Source organism: Haliotis cracherodii, unplaced genomic scaffold (assembly GCF_022045235.1).
Source record: "Haliotis cracherodii isolate W230 unplaced genomic scaffold, xgHalCrac1.p SCAF_18, whole genome shotgun sequence".
In the NCBI taxonomy this organism is placed as follows: domain Eukaryota; kingdom Metazoa; phylum Mollusca; class Gastropoda; order Lepetellida; family Haliotidae; genus Haliotis; species Haliotis cracherodii.
Window position 1 is genome coordinate 13,836,362 of NW_027266273.1, and position 15,715 is coordinate 13,852,076.

A 15,715-nucleotide genomic window follows, 5' to 3' on the forward strand; every position below is an offset into this window, starting at 1 on the left:
ACTTGGCGCAAACATATAGAATATGTGGAAAACAGATGTCAAAAAGACCTGAACGTATTACGGGCAATTTCAGGCACATCTTGGGGCACATCGAGGGACACTCAGCTGGACCTCTACAAATCTCTTATCAGATCAAAAATTGACTATGCTTTTGAGGCTTTTCATTCAGCATCAAATACTGTTTTGAGGCGCCTAGACAGAATACAATGCAAAGCCCTAATGCTGGCCACAGCCGTAGCAACAGGCACCTCACTAGAAGCACTACAGGTAGAAACGGGAGAACTCCCATTGAAACTAAGAAGAGAGCAGGCAATATTATCGTTCTGGGGACGAACATCAAACCCTTTGGTTAAAAAGATATGGCAAGACAAAAACACTCGAGATGAAGCCCTAGCTCGAAAAAATCCCTCACTAAAGCCATCTGGGATATTAGTGCGTGAACTCATTCGAAGTCACAATTGTGATGACATTCAGCCTCCGGAAAGTCACTACAAAGGGTTACACCCTCCCTGGACTGTAAAAACTCCCAAAGTTGACACAGCTTTAACATCAGAAGTCACTAAAAAAGAAAACCCAACCCTACTACGATCATTAGCTATCACTAAAATTCAAACTACCTGGGACAGCTGGGCCCATATATACACTGATGGAGCCAAGAATCCTATCAACAACAGTGCTGGTTATGGGATCCATATCCACAGCTCCAAACCCCAAGCACATTCAGTTCGCTTGCCTGATGGTCAGTCAGTATTCACGGCTGAATTGGAGGCAATTCATCATGCACTTAAACTCATTCCGGAACTTCCGGAAGCAAAGGCAGTCGTCCTATCAGACTCGCTAAGTGCACTTCAGGCCATCAGTGGAAATGAAAAAGCAGACTCACTGGCGAAGCTAGACCTAGACAAAGCGGATATAAAGCCTATTCCCTTTAGTAAACTAGAGATGAAAATCAAAATCAAAGCCTCCATAGCAGAAAGATCGCAAGCCCAATGGGACGCAAGTAAGATCGGCAGATGGCTATACAAAATTCAACCCAAGGTCCAACAAAAGAAAAACTCATACTCAAATGAAAGGAAAATTGAAATTGCTATCTCACGCCTCAGACTCGGTCACAAAAAGCACTACGACAAGGTTTGTTCATCTTGCAATCAGGCTGAAACCATTGATCACGTATTACTAGAATGTCAAGACCATGCCCCAGCCCGGGCTAGGTTAAAACAAGAAGTGCAGTTAGATCCGCTATCTGTCAGAGATCTCCTAAAGCCAAGAGATGCAATAGCGAAGGCCAAACTCACTCTATTTCTGAGAGATGGACAGCTGCTCGAACGTATATAAACAGAGCAGCCAAGAATAGAAATGAAATTATATCAATATAAGAAAATAGAAATCATATCAATACAAAAACAGAAATTATGTGAACACCAAACTCACAATAGATAGGTGGACCCTACTCACACACAGGAGTTCCAAAAAGAGACAGGTCAGCCGAAATTGCCTAGGCAGAAGGCGACCTCCTAAACACTTAATGCAACAACAACAACAACAAATCGCTTGTTAGGGCAGTTTGTAAACTCAGAGAGTCATTACACAATTTTAGACGTAGATGTGAAAAATGGGACGTTGAAATGGGTATCTGTAAAAACTGCAAATTATGTGAAATTGAAGATGAATTTCATGTTTTTTAAGTATATGTTAAGTATGAACATCTTAGAGAAAAGTATATTCCGATGTTTAACACTAGGCATACATGTAAATGATCAGTCTTATAAAATCCAAAAACTCTGCTGTTATACGTTCATTAGCCATATTTTTGAAACATATATATTCTCCGTCAGATAGTTTTTATATATCATGTGTATTATGTGACTAAACAAATGAACTTGTAAATGTCAACTTCCATGTGGCCTTAAATACCGAATAGAATATGTATCTATCCCTAAATTGTACAACCATTTGAGGTACAATCGAACATGCTTTTAATACGACGATTTCAAATAGCGTCATACGACTGGTGCTCAAAGGTTGTTTATTGAAGTTTACATCATTTAAGGGCTTAATCAGTAATGTTTTTGCAACACATTTATGGTAGATATGTGAATACGCTCACCTTTTCGCGAACACAGAATCGTACAATAGAGTCTTCCTAATAGTTATGGAAAGGTGTTTCGCTTTAATTTTCTATGATTTTTCTATATCATAACACAAGATATTTTATTTCACTTACAGTTCTCAATCCGAAACACCTTACTACAGACCACACGAGGCAATATTTTGGCATACATTGTGATCAACATGTAGAAACGTCATGACGGAATGCCAGGATCACCCAAACCCCCTTTGCTGCATTTTTAAAATTTTAATCTGTTTATAATAGATTATAATAATAATCTGCATTTTTTAATTTTAATCTTTTAATAAAGTAGATAAATAATAATAATAGTAATCATAATCATAATAGGCCTTATATATTGCGCATATTTCCACACCACTCAGAAGCAGTTTCATTACCCCGGTCACTGGATCAGTGAGCACTCAAGAATCATTCTCTGCTCCCTGGGGAGTATACAACCTAAATTGCCTGTTAGGCGCTAAAAGGACCACACTGAAGAAGAACAACCCTATTGCCATCTTTTCCTACCGGGTACCAATTCATTGCAAGGTGAACAGTGGCACATTGCCAAAGGAGACGCCACATGTGTTACATGTGCTTCAGTGGGGCAGGACCGAAGCCCAAGAAACTCTCAGAAGCCAAGTCCCGTGGTCTAGTGGTAGAGCGTCCGCCCGGAGAGCGGAAGGTCCGGGGTTCGATTCCGACAGTGTTATACCAAAAGACGTTAAAAGATGGTACTGTCTGGCGCTCGGCATTTAGGGGCTAAAACAAGGACTGGTCGGCTCGGAGTCAGTATACTGTGTCTGAGTGGGGTATTCATGTTAAACTGCGGCATGGTATCTCAGTGAGCTAGCACTATAAATCGGCATCAGTCCGGACTACTACAAGCAGCCACACACACACACACACACACACACACACGTGCATGCACGTCGCTATATAAGTGCAATAATCTTGGACGCGACGTTAAACCCCATTTCACCTTACTTCAGAAGCCAAGCTGCAGTCACTTAAACACTACGTGTCATATTGTGTAACTAACTGCTACGTGTCCCAGTGTGGAACGAAATGCTTTATGTCACAATTTACTACATAAAGTAACCCTTGAAGACCCGGTTAAAATAGTGATAGTCTCAGGACTATTCGGGGTAGCATAGATCTTCAGCAACCAATCCTTGCCGTAAAAGGCGACTACGCTTGTCGGAAGGGGCGACTAACGGGAACGGGTGGTCAAGCTCGCTGACTTGGTTGATGCATGTCATCGTATCCCAATTGCGTGGATCGATGCTCATGTCAATCACTGGATTGTCAGATCCAGACTCGACTATTTACTGACCGCCGTCATATAGCTGAAATGTTGCTGAGTGCGGCGTTTAACAACAAACAAACAAACGTGTTTCAGTGTTTCACTCAAGCTGCGTGTCGCAATGTCGGACTAAATGCTACGTATCACAATGAGTCACTAAATTCTAAACGTGTAACTAAGTGCTACGTGTCACAATGTGGCACTAAATACAACGTGATTCGTTATGTCAATAAATGTTACGTGTAACAATGTGTCACTAAATACAACGTGACTCGTTGTGTCACTAAATGCTTCGTGTCACTAAATACAACGTGATTCGTTGTGTCACTAAATGCTACGTGTCACAATGTTTACCTTAATGTTCGTGCGAAATCGTCCAACTATTGCCACATGTGACAGTGTCTGTCGAAATGCTCAGCGCACCAGTTTAAGGTGAGGTGAAGCGAAATGGCGTCCAAGATTATTTCACTTATACAGAGACGTGCATGTACGTGTGTGTTTGACTGCTTGTACTAGTCCGGACTCATGTCGATTTAAAGTGCTAGCCCACTGAGTAACCTTGCCGGAGTTTCACATGAATACACCACTCAGACATAGTTTACTAACTCCGAGCCCACCAGTCCTTGTTTTAGCCCACTAATACCGAGCGCCAGACAGGTTAACGTCTTTTGGTATGACGTGGCCGGGCATCAAACCCCACACCGCTCTACCACTTAACCACGGAGGCGGCCAACAGTTGAAAGCCATTTGGATGTCTTCCCATGTTGGCAAATGTTTCAAAACGTATACTTCATGGTCCAGTGATTTGATATTTCCCTCAAACAAAAAAAGGCTCTTAACGTACATCGTCATTAACGGCAGAATGTTTAGTTATATCCGAGTCTTGAGATCAAGTCCTTAGCCAACATCTGATATAAAAAGTTGGTGAATGGATAGGAGGATGGAATGTGAGTGAGTGAGTGAATTAGTGCGGTGAATGAGTGAGTGAGTGATGTTTCACCAACTACGGTCATTAAGATCAGGCTGGTTTAGCCAACTTCGGATATAAGAAGTGAGTGAATGGATGGGGTGAGTGAGTGGGTGGGTGAGTGAGTGAGTGAGTGAGTGACTGAGTGACTGTCTGACTGACTGACTGACCGGCAAAAATACCTTTGGTCAACCATGAGCCAGTAGCTGAAAACTGCAACCGACACTTAATGACCTTTTACACAGAAAGCATCATTGTTGCACCAGTCACAAATGCCAGTCCTGAACTGCCGGTCAACAGAAGGTATGCTCCCATGTGACTAAAGTTGAAATATACAAGAAATGGTGATATACGTGACTGGATATCATAGCTTGGGACTATATGTTTGCAGTGTTTCGGCGACTGTTTTCAGCCTAGTAACGGATGGTAAAATTTGAGAATGAAAAAACCATCGCTCAATGCGTCAGATGTTTTATTACAAAAATATAAAACTATAAAGGATATAACATAAAGATGTACAGTTCTATACAGAGATTATCTGGAAGAGGGGTACGTATCACAAGCTTAAGTCTCACATAACATTCAGTAAGCGAAAGTAAAAATACAGGTCTGCTATAGTGAACCTTCATATGGTATGCTTTAGATTTTGAACATGAAGGACATTCTTTACCAAAATCGTTGCACTTACAAATATCATTAAACCTAACTATTTCTGAAATATGTTGTCATGAAGTACATATTAAATTGAGAAATCAGTAAGAAATAGCGAAGTGTTCTAAATTATATTAGAACGTTGCTGTATCGATATTTTGGGCCGAAAATCACCTCCATGTTTTAAGCATGGAGTTCCTGTTTGGACTCGGATCGGGTACGGCGGGACAAGGAGCGGACGATCAGGACAAGGCAGAGGATGATAAGTGTGAAGATGACAATGCCCATAGCAACCATGGCAACGGTTGTCTGTCCAGGTATCTGGCAGTCGTTGTTTGTCAGTCCAGTTTGACCTGAAAAGATAGAAGACATGCATGGGTTCTGTAGTTTGAGGAGGCGCGGTGCTGACGTTTGCGTTGACCCGGGTGGGCGTTAGAGGGTGGTGCTGACGTCTTTGTTGACCCGAATGGGTGGTTTTCGCCTAAATTGGGTGTAGGTGAGTTTCAGTTTACATTTTCCTGCAAAACTATTGAAACAGCTATATTTTAACATACACCATTAATATTTCCGTTTATTTGAATAATCTGTACAAACATTGTTTTGCATAGCTCAATGATTCATATGGTAGAAGCAGGTTCGATTCCCATCATGGGTACAAACCCTGTCCAGGAGATGTATTGCTGTCAAAGTATTACTCAAATGAAGCTCACAATACTATTTCTCCCTCACCTACTCACTCTTATCATGAGATATTGTTATTAGAGAAAATATTTTGTGTAGACAATGCACAGTATTCGTCACATCAAAATGTCATGCCTTTGTATTTATTTTAATGATTTTCATGGAAGTATTGATTATATATGCACTATACTTATTTCAGTGTTTTATATTTATGCTACTGCCAAGTGTCTGTATATATTCCTATGGAATGTTCGTGTGTTGGACAAATCCATTTGACCTTTTAATGTCAATAAATATGTTGGTTATGTTAATTCAGAGGAACTCAGGTGAAGTTAAATGATTTCTGAATATAACCTACCGTCTTGTCCCCCAGCCAGGGAGTCTCGCACAGTGATGTATCTAGTGATGACCTTCTCGTCATCACTGGCCTCTCGCTTCTTACGACCGAAACCGGATGCAGCAACTCCGTTACACGTTTCCTGAAACAGATGTTATACATTTATGTATGGACATAACACAAATATTAGTCCAGCAAATGTTAATCCATCGCTTTGTTTGTTTACGTGTTGTTTAACGCAGCACTCAGCAATATTCCAGCTATATGACGGCGGTCTGTAAATAATCGAGTCTGGACCAGACAATCCAGTGATTTACATCATGAGCATTGGTCAACGCAATTGGGATCGATGACATGCATCAACCAAGTCAGCGAGCCTGACCACCCAATCCCACTAGTCGCCCCTTACGTCAAGCTAGTCGCCTTTTACGGCAAGCATGGGTTGCTGAAGACCTATTCTACCCCGGATCTTCACTGGTCCATCGCACATGGTGTATATGTAATACAAAATATATATGACAAGACAGATTAACTATGATCCAATGAAAGAAACTGGTGATTTATGAAATAATCGGGTGGGGAAATGTTTACGGTACAATAAAACACCGCAGGATGAATAAACGACGAGGGAGCATTTTAGACCACAGGAATTAGACGAAATCGTAAAATGGCAAGTTGAGGAATGTCTTGGTGTATGAATTCATATTTCTGGGGACTCGCGAAGATCCGGGGCAGAATAGTTCTTCTGCAACCCATGCTTGTCGTAAACTTGTCATCGTATTCTAATTGCGTGAATTGATACTCATGATGTTAATCACTGGATTGTCTGGTCCAGACTCGATTATTTACAGACCGCCGTCATATGGCCGGAATATTGTCGTGTGCGGTGTTGCACAACAAACAAATAAAACAAACCATGTTTCACAGACATCACACGTAATGTTTTGTGAAATCAAGTGACTTTTTAAAGATCTGTATCTCAGCAACCAATACTCACAGGGTCACAATCGGCATCATTTGCGGTGAGACACACTTTTACGGTGAACTTGAACCCGACTTGGTCATTACCGTCAAAGTGGAAGGCACGCAGTTTTAGAGTTATTTCCCTTTTATCTGTCCCCCCTGTGCCCCTGGTTGGGGCTTCAACGGCGATAGGGAAGGCAGCTGCGTCCATGCAACTGTTGAATACAACAGAATATCAAATGATATAGGAATACGTATCATAACTAAGAATTTATTTACACATTTTGCACACCGGTTTTTACGTTTTAACCTTCAACATTTAAACACAAAATCATATAGAGGTTTGTTTCTTATAAATATATAAGTCCACAATAAGAACTTAACAGATTGCTTAATCAATCGTTAACACAACAAACCGTAGACATCAATACGAGACAAGTGACATCGTGCAGCGCACTAATGCAATACAAGCCCCGCCCACCTTACTATCAGTCAATCATGAAACAGTTTTCCACTAGTAGGCGTGGCCTACGTAAAAGGTGACTATGTTTGTCGTAAAAGGCGACTAACGGGATCGGGTGGTCAGACTCGCTGACTTGTTTGATGCATGTCGTCGATCCCAATTGCGTGGATCGATGCTCATAATATCAATCACTGGATTGTCTGGTCCAGACTCGATTATTTACACACAGCCGTCATATAGCTGGAGTATTGCTGAGTGCAGCGTTAAACAACAACAACAACAACTACACTCTTTTCAGAATGGAAACATACATGACGTCGGTCTGTAAATAATCGAGTCTGGACCAGACAATCCAGTAATTAATATCATGAGCATCGATCCACGCAAACTGGGATCGATGACATGCATCAACTTAGTCAGCGAGTCTGACCACCCGATCCCGTTCGTCGCCTTTTACGACAAGCATGGGTTTTTGAAGACCTATTCTATAACTATCATGGAATCACTTGCAATGTATGTATGTACTTCGTCACGATATGGCTGAAATATTGGCGATGTGACGTTACATTTTAACTCACTCACTCACTCACTATTTATGTATTATATGAACCTGGCTAGGGTATTCTAACTACATATAACTTCATATGTCACAGATATGAAATAGGATAACTTCATATGCAAGCTGATATTCTCGATGAATGTGGTAGAATCAGAATGAATATTTGCTGAGTGAGCTGTCGTTCAGCTGAATCATGACGCGTCAGTAAAATGTAGTCGTAAAGGGAAGGGGGCACAGGTGGCTCAGTCGTCTATGGCGCCGCGATTCCCTGTGCAGAGTTGCGTCCCTTGAGCACGCCAGAAACCTATGATTGTGGGTCCGAGTCTCGGTTCGCCCCGATTATGTTTCTAGGTTTGTCAGCACCATACCCGTGCTCGTGTGTTTTACCGAAGTGGTAAACGTCTGAGACCTGCATCACTTCGGGCTTTTTCCCACATTAAGCTGACACGCCGTGATATAACTGGAATACTGTTAAAAGCGGCGTTAAACCCAACTCACTCACTCGTAAAGGGAACGTAGACTTTAGTGAAACCTACGAGTGCGTATTGTGCTGACAAGCCAAGGTTCATAACCTGGGATACGAATCAACGATCAGCGTATCCAGGGCGACTGGGGGACGCAACTCTGCGCAAATCGGCCACACGTGCCCCACAAGTTGTATTAAAACAATATTACAGAGACACGGACTGTGTGGAATATACCTACGTGATAGATGAATTAGATAAAATAATATCAGAGACATATACGAGATTGAAATATCCACGTTGCAGCGACATGATATATATTGAGCTATAATAACAGCGATGCATTCAAGATAGTCTATATACCCACCATTAGACTAACATTTAGTCTATGAATTCTTATATAACAAAATACCCTTCCCGATGCTGATTTCATAAAAGAGCTAGCTTGAGGTGGCTAGACTTGCTTTTGTATACGTTTCTAGATTAAATTAAATACATTCCACAGTCGTGGTGCAGGACTGACCCACCATGGATAGACCTGGAAAGGGGATGTAATAAAATAAAATAGAGGCATTTTTAAAGATTTTATCCAGTATAAATTTTGCAAAGAAATACATTTATTTTTCGTACATACTGTTCCAAACTCATTACATTACAGTAACCAAACTCGATTATCCATTCAAATGTCTTGTATCTGTTACATGGCAATAGTTACGTGTTTACCCTAACAATTACTTCCCCTGCTGCGCTTCGTGACATGAAATGACCCAGCACATGCCACCATCTGGAAGAACATGCATCATTGAAGCAACTTTTTAGAAGTCTCGGCTGTATTTTACAAAGTTAATAGACCGGGATCAATTTAACTACAGTATATATGGGTTAGATGATGTATAATGGGGTTTAACGTCACGTCGAAGATTATTGCACAGACGTAGCGACGTACATGCAGGTGTGTGTGTGTGTGTGTGTGTGTGTGTGTGTGTGTGTGTGTGTGTGTGTGTTAGGTGATGTATAATGGGGTTTAACGTCACGTCGAAGATTATTGCACAGACGTAGCGACGTACCTGCACGTGTGTGTGTGTGTGTGTGTGTGTGTGTGTGTGTGTTAGGTGATGTATAATGGGGTTTAACGTCACGTCGAAGATTATTGCACAGACGTAGCGACGTACCTGCACGTGTGTGTGTGTGTGTGTGTGTGTGTGTGTGTGTGTGTGTGTGTGTGTTGCTCAATGAGAAAATATACCACACGGACACAGTATGTCGGCTCCGAGCCGTCCACAGCCTGGTTCCCTGGGTATGCTGCGCTGGCGCTAAGCTCAGTCCTGGGGCGATCAGTCCTTGTTTTAGTCCACTAATGCCGAGCACCAGACAGGGTAGCACTTAGTTCCATATTTTAACGTCTTTTGGTACGAGGCGGACGGTGATAGAACTTCGGACCTTTCGGTCTCCAGATGAGCAGTGTGTCATTACACTACTCAGGGGGCATGGTACACAATCACCCTACTTTCATATTCGTACCTGGCGGTGACAACATCAAGGGTCTTCAAACTTGCATCAACTGTGTTGTTAGCGACGGCCGTGACAATCCTCATCGACTCGTACTCTGTGCGTGGACAATTAACGTGTAAGCATACCATTTGTATGTTTGTTGTTTAACGCCGGACTCAACAACATTCCAGTTATATGACGGCGGTCTGTAAATAATCGGGTCTGGACCAGACAATCCAGTGATTGACATCATCGTATCGATCCACGCAAATGTGATAGGATGGCATGCATCAACCAAGTCAACGAGTCTGATGACCCTATCCCGTTAGTTGCCTTTTACGGCCAGCATGGGTTACTGAAGACCTGTTCAAACCCGGATCTTCACGGGTCGCATACCATTCACTCGCTTGTACACCGCACATGTAATTATGAGAAAACAAAGATGTAACCTGACAGCCTTACCAAAGATCTTAGAGGATAATTCGTATTGATATCACAAGTAACAGTTATTGGGACAATAGGTAGTAATTCATGTATGTTACAGAAAAGAACATATGCACTTTAGAAGGAGGATTCAGAAAGGTTTTGTTTGTTTGTTTGTTGTTAACGCCGCACTCAGCAATACTCCAGTTATATGACGGCGGTCTGTTAATAATCGAGTCTGAACCAGACAATCCAGTAATTGACATCGTGAGAATCGATCCACGCAATTGGAGTATGATGACATGCATTATCCAAGTCAACGAGCCTAACCACCCGATCCCGTTAGTCGCCGCTTACCACAAGCATAGTCGCCTTTTACGGCAGGTATGGGTTGCCGAAGACCTATTTTTTCTACCCCGGATTCAAAGCTGTTCGAGAGAGTTACACATCTTATGCGGATATACGCACACATGCACAGCAACAATAAGAAAAACAGCCACCCGAAACCAAATGTTTTACCTGTGGGTATCGTGAAGGTGAACACGATCTCAGAACCCACCACAATAGGCGTAGTTGAAACAACAGGTGTTCCTGCGCTCATCACCGTCAAGCCCACAGGCGAGAACTCTGTTTCGGTAGATTTGGGGTTCAGGTTGCCTGTCCTGTACAGAACATCAATCAATATCTCATTAAATGTTCGTTCCGAGTACAAGTTTACGTTGACTGTAATAGGCAGCAAGGAACCTTTTTAATAGATGTTAGTGGTTGTGTTCCACCACAAAAAGTAACTTTATTATTGCAACAAAAAACAACGTTAATAATTAATCGTCAAGTTCAGCCTATGCATTTGATTATTTGCTCATCGTTGATACATGCTACGTTTTATTCTGATTGTGTTTCTGACACTGTTTAAACTTTAAAGATTATATTGTGTCATTCTATTGCAATCCGAAATATATCTTGACTGAATACTGTATTTCATTACAATTTTAACAATAAACAATTTTAAAAACGTAATCTCAATACGCAGGAATATAGTATTCTATTGGCATCGTTCTTGAACGTCATGACAAAGTTCCGTACTATGAGGGTTGTCAAATAACAATGAAGGACCCACTTATCTGTTTGTGATATTGTTTGAGATTGAGTTATCGTTCGCATATCAAAATATCAAAATTTGACGTGTGTATAAACTCACAAAGATGCTGGGTCAAGCTTGACGATACCGCTGTATACCAGAGCTCCAGCATCGTTGAACACGCACTTTGCGGTGAAAAGATCGTCGATGTTGGTCAAAAAATCAGCCTCGTATTGGACAACGATAGTGCGGGTGTATTCAGTTTTACCTGCAGTCTGGATAACAGAATGTTAAGTTTAACCTGTGTGACTCTATATCCCACATGTCAATAAATGACTTACATAGACATGAAAGCGTCTGACTCATCTTTTCTTATTACCATTAGTAGTAGTAGTAGTAGTAGTAGTAGTAGTAGTAGTAGTAGTAGTAGTAATATTCCAGCTATGTGACAGCGGTCTGTAAATAATCGAGCCTGGACCGGACATTCCAGTGATTGACACCATGAGCATCGATCTACGCCTGGGATACGATGACATGCATCAACTAAGTCAGCGAGCCTGACATCCCGATCCCGTTATTCGCCTCTTACGACAAGCATGGACTGCTGAAGACACTGTTATTTACGGGTAAGTAGTAGTAGTAGTAGTAGTAGTAGTAGTAGTAATGGTAGTAGTAGTAGTAGTAGTAGTAGTAGTATAATCCGTACTACGTACGTTCACGGCTACTATGTCTCCACAGCTTGTGCCGGTGTTGGCCAAGTCAAGTGCGTATCCAAGCCAATCGTCCGGGATACTGTCTCCAGGAGAAGGGGTGGGGACGATTGCCAGATTACAGCTGGACTCATCGCGTTTCCCTTCGATGTAGGCATGACCAGTGAATGTCCCTGCTGGATTCACTCCTATCACCATTTTTCCCGTTTCACACGCCACCGCCACTGAAAGATTGATACCATCCGTCACAACACTTTATTCTTTAGAACGCCGATACTGATTAAAGCCACGAAACCGATCATCGACCCAATACAGTTTTGTCCTAACGTCTGTACTTTCACGCAATGAATAATATGTGTCTAAATGAAGGCGCAGATGTAATGTTATTCAGATAATATTTTCAGTTGTTATATACTTGATTTTGAAAACGAGCGTCTTTGTTGAATGTAATATATTTCCGATGTCCACTCTTTCAAAGCGTCACTTACATCGATTCAGGCCACAGAATTCTCCGTACGTGTCTTCATCACAGTAACAGGTTGCTGTTCCCCCAGCGTCGTAGCAGATACCCCCTGTACTGCACGGATCGGCAGATGCACAAGCGCCGACTCCTACCTGTGCTAAAAGAAAGTACGTTGCACATTAATATCCACAATCATAGCTGAAAAGGTTTATTGCTGAGTCTCTAGGATTACCAGTTGTTGTATGATAAAGACACTTTAAGAGTTTCTGTGGGTGTTCAGTGGAGACGCGATTCTTTGTCCAGAGATATGTCCCGTAGCAGTAGAGGGACCCAGGCAGAAAATACGCTGGTATTTGTATTTCTTGCGAAATAAAATTCGTCTGGCATGAAACAAGTTAAGTTCTCTTTCAGTGATTAACACAACTTGTAAAGGATATGTTTGATTGACTCTCTACAATTCATCTCATTTAACCAACTTCCAAACAAAGATGTTAAGTTTCAATCATGGAACTAAAATTACAGTTTTGAGTTTAAAAGTAAACTACGAGTATAGCGAACTCAAAGGGACAACTAATTTTGGTTCGTTATAACCGTAGTTCGTTATAAGCATACACAGTGTATGTACAGCAAATGGTTGCGGGGAAATAAGTTCGTTATATCCGCCAGTTCGTTATAACGTGTTCGTTATAAACGTAGTATACTTTTTATTTGACAAGGATGTCGATAAGCATCTCTGTTACATGTGGAGCTGTGTACTATTCTTCAATATCCTTGTTGTTAGCTAAACCTCGAATTTTAAGGGTTTGCACATAAGTGTGTGCGTGCATACGTGTTTGTCTGTTGTTTAACGCCTCATCAATCCTTACTTTAGCTTTATGACGTCGGCCTGTTGATAATCGAGTCTGGACCAGACGAGCCAGTGATCGATATTGTTAACCGCGGTCCACGCAAATGAGGTGGGTAGACATGCAATCAACCAAGTTACCTAGCCTGACCACCTGACTAATTACGACCGGCAACGGTTGCTGGAGACCTATTCTTGCCACTAAAGTCCCGTGAAGATTCCGAAGTGGAATAGGTCTTCAGCAACCCACGCTTGCCGTAAAAGGCGACTATGCTTGTCGTAAGTGGCGACTAACGAGGTCATGTGGTCAGTCTCGCTGACTTGGCTGACTCCCAATTGCGTGGATCGATGCTCATTATATTAATCACTGGACTGTCTGGTCCAGACTCGATTATTTACAGACCGCCGTCATATAGCTTATATTGCTGAGTGCGGCGTTAAACAACCAAAAACAACCAACCAACTTGCCACTAAAATTAAAAGTAACTGTGCTTCACAAAAAGTTCAATAAGAATATAATATTATTTAATCTAAGATTAAAGAATGACGATGATCTGTCTCCTGTTACCGGGTATGGGATTTGTCAATGGATTTGTTATGATAAACTCAGACATCACTGCTGCACTATCACATTGTACATAATTATGTAACGTAGATGTAAATGTAATTTTTTTATATGAGTGAGGTGAGTTGAGGTGAAATGGGGTTTAACGTCGCGTCCAAGATTATTGCACTTATATAGCGCTGTGCATGCTCGCGTGTGTGTGTGTGTGTGTGTGTGTGTGTTGGGGGAGGGGGGGGGGGGGGGTGGGGGGGGGGGGGGGGGGGGGGGGCTTGTACTAGTCCGGACTTATGCCGATTTATAGTGCTAGCCCACTGAGATACCATGCCGCAGTTTAACATGAATACCCCACTGAGACACAGTATACTGACTCCGAGCCGACCAGTCCTTGTTTTAGCCCCTTAATGCCGAGCGCCAGACAGGGTAACAACAAGTACCACCTTTTAACGTCTTTTGGTATGACGCAGCCGGGGAAAAGTACAATTCGGAGCAATGGCATTTCTCTGTATAAAGATAGGGCACGGGTGGTCTGAGGCGCCGGAATTCGCTGTTCAGAGTTGCGTCCCAGGGGCACGCTAGAAACCTATGATTGCCGGTTCGAATCCCGGTTCGCCCCGAATTTGTTTCAAGGTTTGTCAGCACCATACCCATGCTCATGGGTTTCGCCGGAATGGTAAACGTCTGAGACCTGCATCGCTTCGGGCTGTCCTCCAAGATTAGGCTGACACGCCGTTTAACCGAACTCACTCACTCACTGTACAACATTTACACATACGGAAGTAAGCGCAGACCACATAAAAGAACAGTTCACAGATGAGAACATACCTGTTACTAGACCACAGTCGTGTCCCTGCGATGGGTTTGTTGCGGAAGCGCAGTCACAAGCTGAGGCGGCGTAGGAACAGGTTGTCGGTGATGTGCATGTCTGCGATGTCCGGCGACAATCAAATGAGGCAGCCGCTAGAAATTAGAATTCAGGTTAATAACATACACTCACACAAAAGATAGGACATATATTTGTCAATGAAAATGCAACTTTTTATGAAAATCTGTATGAAAAGTTTTCACATAAATGCGGGCGGTCGGGTAGCCTTGTGGTTAAAGCGTTCGCTCGTCACGCCGAAGACCCAGGTTTGATTGCCGACATGGGTACAATGTGTGAAGCCCATTTCTGGTGTCGCCCGCCGTGATATCGCTGGAATATTGCGAAAAGCGGCGTAAAACCATACTCAGTCACTCCCGTAAATGCTTCTGTATTCAAAGCACTGTTTTTGGAACGTAGTGTTCAGAAGTAACTTTCATTTTCATACATTAATTATTAATTCAATAACATTATATGACTTCATTATTACGGATAGAGGTAGAAAGTGAAAAGGGAATGTCATAACCTACCTAGATGAGCCAGCAAAGCCACAACGCAAACGGTCAAAGTCTTCATCGTGTAGGTCTCGTGGAATGAACACCTGGAGGAACAGCGTTAAATCTTCTGTAAATGTACGATCCAATTAAGACAATGGTTCATAGCGTATTCTCAATCTCATAAAAGGTTATTATTGATGAAATACATAACTTTAGCCTGTCTATCCACGTAACTGATAGATTCTCGTTGATAACGCTAACAGTCAATCACTTACAAGTACAAC

The 15,715-nt window shown here is 42.1% G+C and overlaps 1 protein-coding gene across 1 annotated transcript; it reads right to left on the bottom strand.

The window, feature by feature from the left end:
* Window positions 1-4,838: 4,838 nt before the first annotated feature.
* On the bottom strand, window positions 4,839-15,510 carry LOC139466049 (EGF-like domain-containing protein 2). Its single transcript, XM_071248064.1, has 10 exons — window positions 15,465-15,510; window positions 14,898-15,032; window positions 12,692-12,823; window positions 12,207-12,427; window positions 11,614-11,768; window positions 10,935-11,077; window positions 10,023-10,107; window positions 7,050-7,230; window positions 6,074-6,194; window positions 4,839-5,387 (listed from the first exon to the last, which is right to left on the bottom strand). Exons 1-10 carry the CDS (start codon window positions 15,508-15,510, stop codon window positions 5,218-5,220), a joined length of 1,389 nt encoding a protein of 462 aa, XP_071104165.1. The 3' UTR covers window positions 4,839-5,217.
* Window positions 15,511-15,715: the final 205 nt, after the last annotated feature.